The sequence below is a fragment of the Odocoileus virginianus genome, chromosome 13 (assembly GCF_023699985.2).
Source record: "Odocoileus virginianus isolate 20LAN1187 ecotype Illinois chromosome 13, Ovbor_1.2, whole genome shotgun sequence".
NCBI classification, from domain to species: Eukaryota; Metazoa; Chordata; class Mammalia; order Artiodactyla; family Cervidae; genus Odocoileus; species Odocoileus virginianus.
Window position 1 is genome coordinate 54,513,539 of NC_069686.1, and position 14,783 is coordinate 54,528,321.

At 42.4% G+C, this 14,783-nt stretch overlaps 1 protein-coding gene across 10 annotated transcripts in view; it reads left to right on the plus strand.

Moving 5' to 3' along the window:
* Window positions 1-14,783, plus strand: part of NCKAP5 (NCK associated protein 5) — a 1,117,154-nt gene that overhangs the window by 981,459 nt on the left and 120,912 nt on the right. For 9 of the 10 annotated variants that reach the window (XR_011491008.1, XM_070476293.1, XM_070476296.1 and 6 more), the window contains 3 exons: window positions 2,493-6,250; window positions 7,145-7,322; window positions 14,658-14,736. Coding sequence is in view for 9 of the 10 variants with exons in the window: in XM_070476293.1 (XP_070332394.1) it covers window positions 2,493-6,250; window positions 7,145-7,322; window positions 14,658-14,736 (4,015 nt within the window). In the remaining variant the exon portion in view is untranslated. The remainder of the gene's footprint in view (window positions 1-2,492; window positions 6,251-7,144; window positions 7,323-14,657; window positions 14,737-14,783) is intronic. The other variant, XM_070476294.1, reaches the window with a different exon arrangement.

Sequence of the window (14,783 nt, forward strand, 5' to 3'; positions counted from 1 at the left end):
ATTGTCTCCAGCTTTTCCCAAGTTATTAAGTACCATAACCTTCTGTGCAAAACAGATTGAGGAATGTGGCTAATCTCACAAGGTGGGGAGCCTGGGCCCTGGGAGCTTTGCAGCTGCTGGCCCTGGGGATGAATCATACCAGAGCGTGGGCAGGCTGTGGGGCAGGAAGGAAGTGGGTGGGCTGACGCAGAGCACATCTTCTGTGGCTTGATCAAATCTGCCCCTTTCAAGCTGTGATGGAGCACTTCTATCTGGCTTCTCTTCTTTATTGTGAATGTGACATCAGAATCATGGAAATTCTTAGAAACCCAAGCTGTGGCAGTCTACTCACTGGTCAGTCTATAATACCCACTAAAGGGATTTTTTTCCTGCTTTCCAAAAATGTTTTTAATGGCACAGCAGAGGAGGAGAAGGAGCGGGGAAGGGAAGCATCACCAAAATAGATCTCTCCACAGCAACTTCTGACCCTGGAGAATTTTCCAAACAGAATATATAATTTGACTTCAAATTAAATATACATATAACAAATAGAAAAAAAATAAGATATGTTGATAGCAAAGGTCAGTTTTATGAAAACAAACAAAAAAAAGTCTTCAGTGTAAGCAAATGCAAGCAAATGCTCACAGCTTAGTAAAAATCTGAAATTCCAAAGTAAGTTTGTGACATTGAGTTGACGTCCACTTATGAGCATACGCGTGAGTGTTCAGGGTCCCAGGATAGCAGGGCAGCTAGTGGAGAGGCCAACGGGAGCTGTAACTCTTAGCCAAGATTGGTACTGAGAACATGTATCAGATTCATTCATAGACATTCTTCAGCATTAATTATACAGCCTTTTTTAAAAAAAGTCATTAGTTCTGAGCCTCCTAATTTCCCTGAGTGCTAGTTTGTGATTAAACTCTGCAACTTTCATTCAGAAGAGGGCTGTTGGAGTAACCTATGGTCTCTATTATGACTTTGACTAATACAGAGGGGAGAACAGAGGCTAAGCCTGACTCTAGCAGTATCACTTCAAGATTAATGTGCAGTCTTTAGAGCCAGACAGCCTGGTTCAGATCCCCATGCAGCCACTTCAGAACTGAGTCATAGAAAGGGCCCAGGAAACCAGAGTTGAAACTTTTGCGCTAGCTCTTCCTTGACTGTATGATCTCCAAAGGACAGATCTTGCTGAATCTCAGTTTCCTTCCTCTTAAAATAGGATTGATGTTGTCTGCTTCATGGTCTTGTTCTGAAAATTAAGTCGAAGCACTGGGTCAGTGACTGGTACACAGCAGATGCTCGGTCAGCATGAGTTTCCTCCTCCGCCTTTCTGTTTCTTGTTAGCAGTGTTTTGATAAATGTAAATGTCTGAGGAGAATGCCATGTTTTTTCTATGTCATTTCTTGGTCACATCTCCAGAACTAACACTGGTATTTGGAGAAATATGAAGAACAGGAAATTGACCTTTCAAAGTTAGTAGGTCAGTCACTGCTATGGGTTCTAACAGCAAATGGCCAGCTGCTCTATGTGTATAAATATTTCACAGATATTCACTGCCTATCAAAATAAAGTCTTGAGGCCACATGACATTCTAACTTTCAGTTGTTAGAATGGAAGGGACTATAAGGCCTGGACCAACTCACTTTTCCTCTTACCCTCTTCACCTCCCATAAACGCTGCACAGTGAGCTGGATTGCCTTCTGATTATTCCCTAAGTGTTCCAAACCTTTTAAGGTCTTTGCCATTCCATTTCTTCTACCTGGAAATCATTTCCTCTGGTTGAAAAAAGTTTTATTTTTAAAAACTTATTTATTATTTTTGGCTGTTCTGGGTCTGCACTGTGGTGCACCGGCTTCTCACCGTGGCGCTTCTCTTGTCGCAGAGCACAGGCCCTCGGTGCAAAGCCTGCAGTGGTTGCAGCACGCGGGCTCAGCTGCTCCACAGCATGGGGGGTCTTCCCCAGGGATCGAACCTGTGTCCCTTGCATTGGGAGGTGGATTGCTATCCACTGCGCCACCAGGGAAGTCCTCCTCTACTTTTCAACTAAGGCAAACTTATCCATCTTTCTAGGACTAAGTTCTTATAAAAACAAAGGAAGGAAGGGAAGAAGGAAGGAGAAGAAAAGTGAGAACCTCTCTTATACGCTTTTTGTGGTTTTTCAAATACATATGTGGTCTCCCTCCTCAGAAACTCTGGAGTACCTGCTAGTTTTCTATGTCTCATTTGCTCCCTTGACTTACAGTACTTGAGCCCAACGCCTCCTGGGTCACCTGCTCCTTGAAGGCGGGGTCCTTATCTTGTACGTATCTGTATCATGCACTCCTTAATTCAGGACCTGGCAAAGTAGAGTTTTGCTACATAATAAACTAGTTTGCATTAACTAATGAATAAATACATTCATATGTGAATATTTATCAACCACTAGGATGAACTAAGCTTAATGATGGCCTTTTCCTTCTATAAACTGGTGATCCACAGGGCTCAGTCGTGTCTAATATCTCCTCTTTTTTTCCTAGCAGTCATCACAGAATTGGGACAAAAGGTTAAGTATCGACTCTTCGCTCCCGAGCGGCTTTGCTAGTCCTACAGATGAACTACCTCCGACTCGCATCAAGGAAAGCCACATTTTGGAAGGACTAAGAAAGCTCCAGAAGCGCAAAGTGTTACTTGAACCCCCATCGGTGATAACCAAATGGGGTTATAAAGATTGCATGAACTCCAATGAAGGAATCTATTCTCCAGGAATTAAAAGTAGCAGCCTGAAGGAATATCCACCCTGCAAACCCGCAGACACGGGGAGCCCCTGCACGGATCCCCACAAGGCGTTTGTTTATGACATGGATTCTCATGACGAGGCTGATGAGGACGCTTCCTCCTTAGCCTCGGTCCAAGTGGTTCCAAACCAGGGCTGCAGGCTACACAGTTGTAAATTAACTCACAGTGTCTCTGACAGCCTCTTTGGCTGGGAGCTGAATGGCAAACACTGTTCAGAGGTCACTTCCTCAGTCTACTCCAGGGAGAGGCCTGAGAAGCTGACGGGCTGTGCCAGCAACTGTCCCTTGGAGCAGAAGCTGTGCCCAGGCGTGCAGGGGCCTCGGGTACAGAGAGAGAAGGTCTCACCCAGCCAGGGCTGCCAGGCCCTCAGTCTCCAGCCCTCAGACGCCGGTGACGCGGAGGCCCTGGATGAGCTGCACATCGAGAGCAGTGACGAGAAAAGCCCTTCAGATGCGTCTGCAGCCGCGGACACCGACCGGTCCATGGAGAGCCTGGACATCCTCACAGGATTTGAAAAATCTTCACGTGGGTCTCCTGAGGAGGAAGAAAACCAAGCACCCGTCCATTTGGAGAGCAGGCCAAAGACGTTTAGTTTCATTAAGCAGCAGAGGGTTGTAAAACGGACTTCCTCGGAAGAATGTATTACTGTGGTATTTGATGCAGAAGACGGCGAGCCCATTGAGCTCAGCTCTCACCAGACTGGCCTTGTTACTGTGACCAGAAAGGAGATTTCCATCCGTCAGGCCCCTGCTGGGCCCTGGATGGAACACGCTGAACTTTCACCTCAGGGAATTGCTCATTTACAGCCAGGGGCTGCAGCTAGAGACTACCCTTTTTTAAAGAGGTCTGAAGAGGAGACTGAAAGAAACATTCCACAGGGTGAGGTAGATGATACTGCCATGGCACCTGCTGTGTCTTTCCACCCCAGGACAGTGGCGCAAAATAGTCAAAGACGGGCCAAACCGACACATGTCACATCATGCCAGAGTCATTCTAGGTCATCTGTGGGCACAGGCATCTGTCAGAAGAAAAGTCTGACAAAAATACCTACCAGGGGCAAGCCTTCACCTCAGAAATCAAAAGTAAGGGAGCCTGAAGCCTCCCTGGTGATGCCCTCAACTGGCCCAGTGACTCTTGAGAAATCACCAGGTCCAGGGAATCTCTCACGGTTCAAAAAGACTGAAGGCCCAGCTCCCCTTTTTGATCTGCAGCCAGATTCACACATTCCAAAACCCCCCACCCAGCTTCCTCACGGCTCCAAGATGTCCAGCAGAAGGGATTGGATCCAGAGCTCCAAGAGTCAGATTCTAGCATCACAGTTGCTGTCCAGGACCCCCACTGAGCGGAGTGATGATGGAGAACCCCCCACAAGGGATAAACACTGTGACCCAGGGCCAGAGCCTAGGGTGAAATCACCCTCCCCACCACCCCCTCCAGGCAGGTCGGTCTCCCTACTCATCAGGCCCAGTTATGACTTTTTTCCGCCACCTTCATCTGCCAAATCCGAAAGCAGGGTGCCCAACGAGACAGCAAGAATGGTATTGAAATCGCCCCCTCTGAAAGGATCCTCTGCTCCTGTTATTTATTTTAACCAGACCCTGACAGATGTGCAGGGGAGGAAACCATCTGTGGCCTTCAAAAAGCCTGTCTTCACTCCCTCACCACCCTCAGCAGAAACAGCAATCCAGATGAGATGCCCTGCTCACAGCCCCTCCAGCTCATTTGCTGTGATGGTCCCGGAGCCCCCAAAAGTCTGTCCAAAGAGAAATACCCCCAGAGCCCCACCTCACCAAACACGTGGGACCACACAGAACAACACAGGGTTACAGACTCCCAAGAACTGTGCTTCCCCCCGTGAGCCGCTGGAAATACCGTCCTCCAAGGGTTTACCTCCAGGGAGAAAAGAACAGTTGAGTGGCAATGTCTCTGCATCCTCCACGCCTGCCTTCTTAGGGGTGAATGAGTCACCATCATCTCAGGTTAACAGCCCCTTATCATCAGCGTCCTCCAAAAGCCATAACCCCCTACATGCGTGTCAGAACCTTCATGAGAGAGGACTGAAAACTCGCCTCCCAGTTGGGCTCAAAGTTTTCATGAAGTCTCCCCAGTTGCTCAGGAAAAGTTCCACAGTGCCAGGGAAACATGAAAAAGACAGTCTAAATGAAGCCTCGAAAACCTCCGTGGCTGTGAGCAAGGCTAAGCCAGGGGCCTCCAGAAATCCAGGCAGCCTTGAGGCCACAGGAGGGGAAAGAAATGCGTCTCCAGTGGGCTTACCAGCACAAGAGGGTTTGGCCGAAGGGCTTCCCCTGGAAAGAGCAATGCCAGAGTCACTGGAAAATAGCATACCTGGGGCTGATAGAAAAGGTGGAGTAGAAAACAGATCTGTGAAAAGATCCCTGTCCTCCAGCAAGCCACACCTGAAACCAGCTCTGGGCATGAATGGAGCCAAAGCCCGCAGCCAGAGCTGCAGTGCTCGCTCAGGGGAAGAGCCCCCCACGCCCCCCACAGAAGGGCTGGGCAAAGTCCGGACTCAGATTATCACCAACACCGCTGAGAGAGGCAGTTCCCTCACCCGGCAGAGCTCCTCCACCGAAGGCTCCCCCAGCAGGACTGCGTCTGGCCCTGGGTCTGATGGGCTCCCCAGCTCTGGGCGGCCCCTGGGACACCTTTCCCCTAGGCAAGGCTCCTTGGGGAGCACAGGCAGCCCCAGCAGCCGGCACGGGAGCCCAAGCAAGTTGCCTTTGAGGATCCCTCCAAAATCCGAAGAGCCCCTCACCCCAGCTGGAACAGAAGAGCAGCAGGCCTACGCCCAGGGAGAAGGCCCCGGGGCGACTGTACCTGAGGGGCCAGGCAGTGACCACTGCAGGTGCCCACTCACCCCAACAGATAGCTCAGGAGGCCCACAGAGTCTGGGGAGGACGCCACATCCCAGCAATTTCACAGCAAGCAGGACCTCCAAGCTAGAAACTTCTGGAAGGTATCCAGACGCTTCTGCAACCAGGGCCGGTGTCGTAAGCCCAGAAGCCCCCCTCTCACCCACAATTGAAGAAAAGGTCATGTTGTGCATTCAGGAAAATGTGGAAAAGGGCCAAGTGCAAACAAAGGCCACCTCTGTGGAAGCGAGGCCGAAGCCGGGGCCTTCTTTTGCCAGCTGGTTCGGTTTTCGGAGGAGCAGACTCCCGGCTCTCAGTAGCAGGAAGATGGATGTCTCCAAAACCAAAGCAGAAAAGAAAGATGCAAAAGGTTTAGGGTTTGGAAACAAACAGCTGAAATCAGAGAGAAAGAAAGAGAAAAAGAAGCCTGAGCTAGAGTGTGAGATGGAAGATGAACTTCACAGGAACATCGAGTTGGCAGAGGGTCCAGACAGTGGTCTGCAAAACAGAAATAACCTGAAAACACCGCCAGACATTTATGACCAAGTGAAGTTTGAATCGAGAAATAGACCCAGCCCTGTTCCATGTTCAGCGAAAGATACCTTTATGACAGAACTTCTGAACAGGTAGTGTATTGGCAAAGAGAGTGAGAGGGTGGCAGTGTGTAGAGCAGTGCCGGGCCCCACCCCAGCCCCCACCCAGGAGCGCTTTTTGTCTCCTGCATATTGAATACCAGTCAAGCATGTTTTTCATACAAGCAGGAATGCATCATAGCAATCTTTTATACATTAGCCAGAATTTAAACAATGGAATAAAAGTTAGCAATAAAATGATAATTTAGTCCATGTTACTCTGTTAACCAAACCAATGGTCTCTGAAATTAAAGAACGGTAAATTTTTATCAAGGTTGATAGAAATTCAACCTACGCTAGAAATCATGAATGGATCCACATGGCATGAAATGGAAGAAAATTACACATACATTTTTAAGGATGCTGATCTCACTTATTGTACCAAGCAAACTTATACTTAAAACTTTCCAGAGATAATTACATATTCTGCTGATCTTAAGCCAGAAATATATTTAGCCATTCTCCCCCAGTCTCCACTCTCATCCAGGGTGCCACATGTGTATGTATATCTGAGTTGCTCTGCTGTGCAGCTGAAAATATGACAACGTTGTTAATCGGCGATACACCAATATAAAATGAATTAAAGTGGAGAAAAAAAGAAATATATTTAGCAATCCCTCCTCACAGGTTTTTATTTTATGCCCCGCCTCATCTCACAAGCAATCATGAAAAATAAAAAACAAACTATTGTTTTATCAAATCTAAATTGACACACTGCTGAAATAGCAGATGCAGATTTGACCAAGGCCAGTGAGACACACGTATCACTCAAAGGTTTCAAGATAAAGAGATACATGGAGGTTCCTTTAAACATTAAAGGATTGGGGTAAGTAGAGGGATTGAAGAAGAGCAATGTAATTGATCAGAGGAATCACTTTCCACCTGCAGAGTTGATAAGAAAGCAGCTCAACAGACAGAAAGTGGATCAAATAATGTCTCCTGTAGGAGTGTGTTAAAGGGCAGCTCCCAGGGCTCCTGTCTCACCAGCAGCTCTCTCAGCACTCAAGGAAACCACAAGAAAAACATCAAAGCCAAAGCAGATATGGAAATACCAAAAGGCTCCCTGGTAAGTACGTCACCATCCTGGTTATGAAGTGTTAGGTCCCTATACGGGCTAGTTGGGTTCTGTCTACTTTTTACTGATGAAAATACAGGCAAGAGATGACCAGGAAGGAGAAAGTTAAAGCCAGAGAGAAAAGAGAGAGAAGTCATGGAGACACTGTTACAGAGATGGGAAGGGTCCCAGCTCCCTACACCTTTTGTAGCTCTTCTTTTGTAGGAGAGCTGCTGCTTTTGTAGCTCTCTTTTCAGACCCTTGGTGTGATCACAGTGCAGGCAGTGATGCTGTGGGTGTTCACCTTCACGTTGTACCCTTGTGCTGGAAACTCATTATGGTGATTAGTTCCATCATTTCCAGCAACGCAGAAGGGAATGAAAATGATTAGGAAAAATACAAATGCAAAACAATTTAAGAGAATGCTGGCTATTTTGATGATCTGATTTAAGCAGTTCCCCTTTTTTCCTTAAGTTGTATATACTGTTTAATCCTACCTAAGATAGAAGGAGGTAAGATTCAAGGTATCATTTTTGGAACTTGACTCCCTATCATTTTGTTTTTTAGTTATGAGGTTCAGAACTCAGGGGGTAATTTCCTTTTAAAAAATGAATAAAAGGTGTTTTCCCAGGATATGCTAGTTTCACATATTTTTGTTTTAAAATTATCTTAAATTGAACTTCCTCTCCTTACATTCTTTCTGTTCTTGTATCATTGATCTTGTGATAGTCATTGTTTCTTTATGTAAACTTTAAAACATGCAAACAAAACAAAAATCTGTTTTCAGAATTACCGTTCCCATATATTTGTGTACTCATAATAAAAGATTATAAAATATACTATGTACTACCCTTTTTCTTTCCTTTTTCAGGAAAACCTGAAAAATGAAGGAATTAGTCATGTTTTTCTGGAGTGGTTCAAGGATAGAGGAGATTTTAGTAGTAATCATGATTGGCATTATTATTAATTATTAGTTAATAATAATTAAACTCCAGGGTTCCTTAAAGTTTCACTTTAATTTGAAACAAATGTACACTTAAATGCTTTTTTTTTTTCAAACAGCTCTTTACTCTAAAAAGCTATAAGGTCTTTTTGTTGTTGTTTCTCAGACTCTGAAATCGTATGCAGACTATGTTCTTTGCAAAAGGTTTTTTTTTCTTTCTCCTTATTCTTGCTCTTGGCTTCCATGATATCACCCTTTCTTGAAAAGGTAGATTTCCCTTGCATTATAAAATCTCAAATTATAAGTGTATCTAAGGCTGCCCTTGTAGTGTCACTGAAAGAAAGAGAGAGAATGAACGTGTGGAAATGTGCAATATGCTGGAAATTCAATCCAGCTGATCTAAAACTTTGATAGCCTAGCAGAGCCCCTTATCAGAGGCACTCAATTTAACTATGCCCCATTTAAGATGGTTCTGACAGCTTGGGGTATATCATCACTGTACAAAAATACCAAAAAGGGAAAAAAAAACACAAAACTCTGTTTAGCTTTTACAATTTCGTTTTTACTTACCTATTACTTCCTAATGCGAAAGTAATTTGCTTTGCTTTTCTTCTCTCATTTGCAGTCTTTTACAATGTAGTAACAAGTTTCATTTCATCTTCCCAGAATATCTGCAAGAAATACTCTTATTGTTCTTGGAGAATAACTACTCCAAGTATACATAATCCATCAGTTGTTAGTCACTCAGTCATGTCTGATTCTTTACGACCCCATGGACTGTAGTCCTCCGGGTTCCTCTGTCTGTGGAATTTTTCAGGCAAGAATACTGGAGTGGGTAGCCATTCCCTTCTCCAGGGGATCTTCTTAACCCAGGGATTGAACCTGGCTCTCATAGGATAATTTTCTAGTTAGCTGCAAGAAGAAATTAACTCGTGCTGGGAAGCTTTCAATATAGAGAAATATTATTAACCTAGATAGTTGACACACTAGTCATTTTTTCAGATGTAAAATGCAGCTTTTTTCATCTCTGTGATCATCAACATGGATTGGACTAAAATTACTAATTCCAGAAAGGACAATGGCCATAATCCCTTTTGGAACTATTAAAAGAATAGCAGTGAAAACTGATTCATTATACGTTATCAGCCTATATAGAAAGGAAATTAGATGCAAAATAAGATACATTCTAAAACCAGAGCACACTGATGTGAATGCTCATTAACCTTTTAAAATCAAGAGTTTAAGGGAATTTTCCTTTACTAGGGCTCAAGGTAAATTTGCTATCTGCTTCTTGTGTTGCGAGTGTGTTACAAAAATTTCTTCTCACAGTAGTTATTTTGGGTGAAAACAATAGCTGCACATAATGCATTACATAGCATACTTTTTCCCTGAATAAAATCACTCTGCAAACATCATACCAAGAACTTCCCTGGAGTTCCAGTGGTTAGGACTCTGTACTTCCACTGCTGAGGGTATGGGTTCGATCCCTGGTCAGGAATTAAGATTCTGAATAATGTGAGATGCAGTCAAAAAAAATTTTTTTTATGCCATAATATACCATCATCCTTGCCCTTTACAAACTAAGACTATTTGTAGTCATGAGAGTCCTAAGGCTTTTTCATTATTTTAATCTGTGTCTGTATGTTCAGTCGCTCAGTTGTAAATGACTCTTTGCAACCCCATGGATGTTAGCCCACACGGTTCCTCTAGCCATGGTATTTTCCAGGCAAGAATACTGGAGTGGGTTGCCACTTCCCTCTCCAGAGGATCTTCTTGACCCAGGGATCAAACCTGCGTATCTTGTGCTGCCAATCCGCATTGGCAGGCAGGTTCTTTACCACTGCTCCACCTGGGACGCCTTTATTTTAATCTATGGTAATAAAATTGAAAAGTTATTTCTGTAATATAACAAGTCCCTGTATGCAGCACACCTCTACTTAATTCGCTGGTGAATTCATTCATTCATCCATTTTCAAGATTACTAGATGCTTTCTAAAATATGTGTGAAAATCCCATTAACACTTTACCGAATTAATTTTTTTTTGTTTTCAGAGCCTTAATTAAAGGCTTATGTCCCCATCTGTGCCATGATTTACAGCCCACTTAGCTCTAATTTTTGTGTAATTTTGACAAGGGCCATATTACTTTGTATTTTTACTTAAATTATGCAAAATCATTATGAGGGGGAAAAAGGCATCCCCAGAAGAGATTGCATCAGTATTAAGTAAATAAGTCAGAAATAAATGCACTCTCCTTTCCATAGGTTGTAGATCCATCCTTTCTATGAATTTAGATAATTTTCTGAAATGAGAAGTCTCAAAGGAACAGATCCTATTTAACTGTCACTGGACATAATAAAAATCACTAACAAAATTAACAAGATCATATACTTGGTAAGAGAAGGCTATTTTAATATGGGTATTTTAATTTAAATTATGAGTATTCTCTTCACCTAGTGTCATATAGGCTGAAAAAAAATCACATATGCTAATAATAAAATATCAAATTCAATCCCATTAAAGTTGTGGTGATGAAGTAGTGTAAAATGTATAATAATTACACAAATTGTTATCATCTTATTAAGTTCTGCAAAATTTTATAATTTCAACATCTTTAATTGAACACTTCTGTTCTAAATACTGTTTGGATGCTAATAAGAAGCATGCCTGTTTTACCCTCCTCCTGCAAAGCCTTCTAAATGACTGACTTTTCTAAAGGTAATGCCTTCCAGGAGTTTTCCCTCCAAAGATCTCTTTTCTCATCTCACAGAGGTTCATTATATTCTTTTCCTTTTCAGTGAGCTCTAACATCAAAATGTTGTTTTTTGGGAAAGCAATTCATGTTAGGATGATTCAAAAAAGAAACATACACAGAATTCTAAATGAAGGATGTCCCCAAATACTAGGTTTTATTCTGCAATTATGTAGATATTTGTCAGCAGTGAATTATTTTCTCTGTTTCCTCCTATGTCCTTTGTAACTCATTCCTCCCAGCCTTTTCTAATGGGAGAGGTTAATAGAATATAATGGGCACAGTGACATTTAAGAGTTACTTGTTAGAAATTTAGAAACTGGTATTTAGTAAGCTCTTCACCACAACTGCAGAGCTCAAAAGATGGGCAAGAGTTGGAGGTACACGCACCATCAGAAGATGCCCAGCGTACTGACAGCAAACTGATACCAAACTGTCCCACATTTGGGACTTCCCTGCTGGTCCAGTGGTAAGACTTGGTGCTTCCAATGCAGTGGGTGTGGATTCTCTCCCTGGTTGGGAAACTAAGATCCTGCATGCCCCATAGTATGGTCAAAAGAACAAAGCCCACACTAGTTGTCCATGAAGCACTTGCTATTAATACTTCTTACCAAGTGGTGGGACATTACTGACTTTGATTTGTATCTGTTTCTGGTAGAGCAATGGCTGAAGAAATTCTAAATCTCTAAACACCTTGTTTGCTGAATCAAACCTTTTGGTTTTGTGACCATTCCCATCTGTGAAGTGCTTGGCCACGTGAAGAATTCACTTTGACAAATTCTTCTTAAGCTGGCAGCCCTTTGCCCCCTGGAAGTTCCCCAACCTTTTGCCAACATCCAGCCCCTATGTGATCAAGAGTGAAAATTAATTTTAATTTCAGCCTATGAAAAATATAATTAGCAAGGGGAATCTGCTGCCAAAATAAATTATGCCCCTCATTTCCATAGGCAAATGGGTTTTTTTAATTACTCACCACTTTGCATTGAAATCTATTTGTATGGATAATTAGAGCTGACAAGTGTGCCATTCTAAGACACTACCCTATATTCCATTCCTTTGTTGATTCTTCACCCATCCCCTTCCAATTCAAAATTTCCCCTCATGGGTCATCTGCTCCTCATGGATCATTAGCCCAGAGGAGCTGAAGGAACTAGGGGCCTGTCTATAATCCCAGTTCCTCTGATAAATACCCAAGAGGCCACATTTAGCATTTGCTAGAAAAGTTCTGACAAGGAGCTAACAGGTAGGACCTCAAGATGGTTTTATTTTTCTTCTTAAATATGATACTTGAACAGAGGTGGTGGTGAAGTTCCACAGAAGACATTGGGAAGAGAAACGGGGCACTTACGCGCGCGCACACACACACACACACACACACACACAGATACAGAACATTTTTTGCTACTCTTAAATGAAAATATGGTCTTTGTGTATTTAGAATACTGCCTACCTAATTGCTAGACACTAAGAAAGATACAGTAGTTCTTGGGAAGGTCTGGAAAGGGTGAGTGTGACCATATGGTACACTCTGAAAAAATTAAATTACAGCAATGAATAAGGGTCAAGAGTACCCATTCTTAAAGCTGAAATTCTTTTATAACCTTAAAGAGATCACCAACCCTCTCTAAGCCTCTGTTGCTTTATCTCCCAAGATGGTAACTTTATTCTAATTGTTGGATTCTTTTGTTCAGTATTTCACAGACTGATGGAGATGTTGGTTCGCCCACCTTGCATCACCCCATTCAAGTTTAAAATCGGTTGGTTTAGAAAAGCCCAAAGGAAATACTATTTTACGTAACAGGTGTGGGAGAATATGGAGCATCCTGTCATAAGTGTTGGAATGAGATGAAAATATAAATAGACTTCCTTGATATTTCTATAAATGAGGATAGAAAGTTCCTGTTGAATTCTTAATGGAAACGAAGGTGTTTGGATCTCCCTCCTTTTGGGTTTCTTGGCAGCCTTGTTACAAGAGGTGGCTGAGCTAGGTGAACTTTGGAAGGCAATTAAGTAACATCGTCTTGATGATGCTCACAGAGATGTTCCTCTCTGCTTTCCATAACTACTAGAAACAGAGCTGGTTGATCGTGCTCTTCTTCCCTTATTCCCTAACTCCCTTCCTCCAGATGTGCTAACAAAACAGTGCCAACTGCAGACAGTTGATAGGGAGAGAAAGAGATGAAGCATGGCCTTTGGATACTCAGCCCTTAGCACACGCTTCTTGTGAGGGTTCAGATAGCCATTGACTAACCCCCTTGAGTGTGCCATCTGCTAGCTATTCGTATGTATGGATCATGCACCAGTTACTTCTGTTATTGGAACCATAGTCATGAAATGTAAATAATTGGTCTTATTCCATTAATTATGAAAAGTAAGAGGGTAAAAAGTGGAAATCTAAGTCTAGCTCAAGGTCAGTTTACAAGTATATGACTTTCTATGTTGTAAGTATAAAATAATGGTTTCTCAGCCTTCAACTCGAACCCCTGAACAGATTCACTGACAAACTCTAGTGTACCCCCACTGCATTCATTACACAATTCGCATTACTATCACTGGGTGGCTGGAATGCACTTTCAAAGAGATATTCAGGATCGTTCTGCCAAGGACCATAGCTGTCTTGACCTTTTGGCCAAGTCTACACTGACAGTGTTCAGTGGAAATTTGAGAATAACAAAATTTCACCAAATGAACACAAATCTGAAACCAGATTTGCTGTGTTTGAATCCGGGTTTCACCACCTGGGCAATTGCTTATCTTTTCTATTTCTTCAGGGCCTTTATCTCCAAAATGGAGCTAACAATAGCACTTAACCTCTTAGCATTGTGAGGGATGTGAGAGCATAGGTGTGAGGAGCTTAAACAGCTCCTGATGCATAGTAGTTAAGCATTGGCTGTTTTTATTACTACTGCTACTAGACTGGGAAGTATGGGATATGAGTTTTAAGTTTCAGTGTTGGCATTTATGGTATCTTTAAAGAAAGTTGCTGGATTTCAAAATTCTCATTTGTGAAATACTGTGATTTTATTAGATTCTTGCTCAAGTTCCATTTGGTACTGCTGTGAATATCCCAGCTGAAATACAAGGAGGATGTTTTTGACCTGAAAAAAATCTAAATAAATGTGTCACCATCCTAGTTCACTGAGCACGCATCATAGTCACCTCACATTTCATTCTGGAAAGAGCAACAACAAAATAACATTTTCTTAGAGTTATATTCTAGGAAAAGGTCAAAAGATCTAAATGTATTTCTTTATTCTCATTAAAATAACTTGTGGGATAGTCACTGTCCCTGGAAGAATTATGTTTCCTTAGACTTTAGTTTTTCCTAACAGCTCTGTGTTACTGACTTTTTTAAGTATTTTTTAAAAAAAACAAAACCCTAAAGCTGTTATCTCAAAAATCTTTGCAGAATCAAATACTCTGTAAGAGCTGGTGTTATATTTCTGAAAATATGCTCTTATAATTAAAACTTGTAATAAAGCCAAGCTATAGAGTAGGGTAAAATGAAGTGAAGAAAATATATCTGTATATATGTACATACACTCAGATGCATACATACCCACGTTTGTTATAGAATGCACCAATATTCTGAGGATTACAAAATCAATTTAATATAACATGTAAGAACTCATTGTATTTCCTTGTTTCTTCAGATAAGAGAGGCAAATGAACACCTGCAAGAGAATGAAGAAGATACAGTTGCAGATTCTGCATTTCAGAGCCGCAGCATAGGTAAGAATTCACGTCTCCATACGTCTTTAACTGACATTTTCTACATG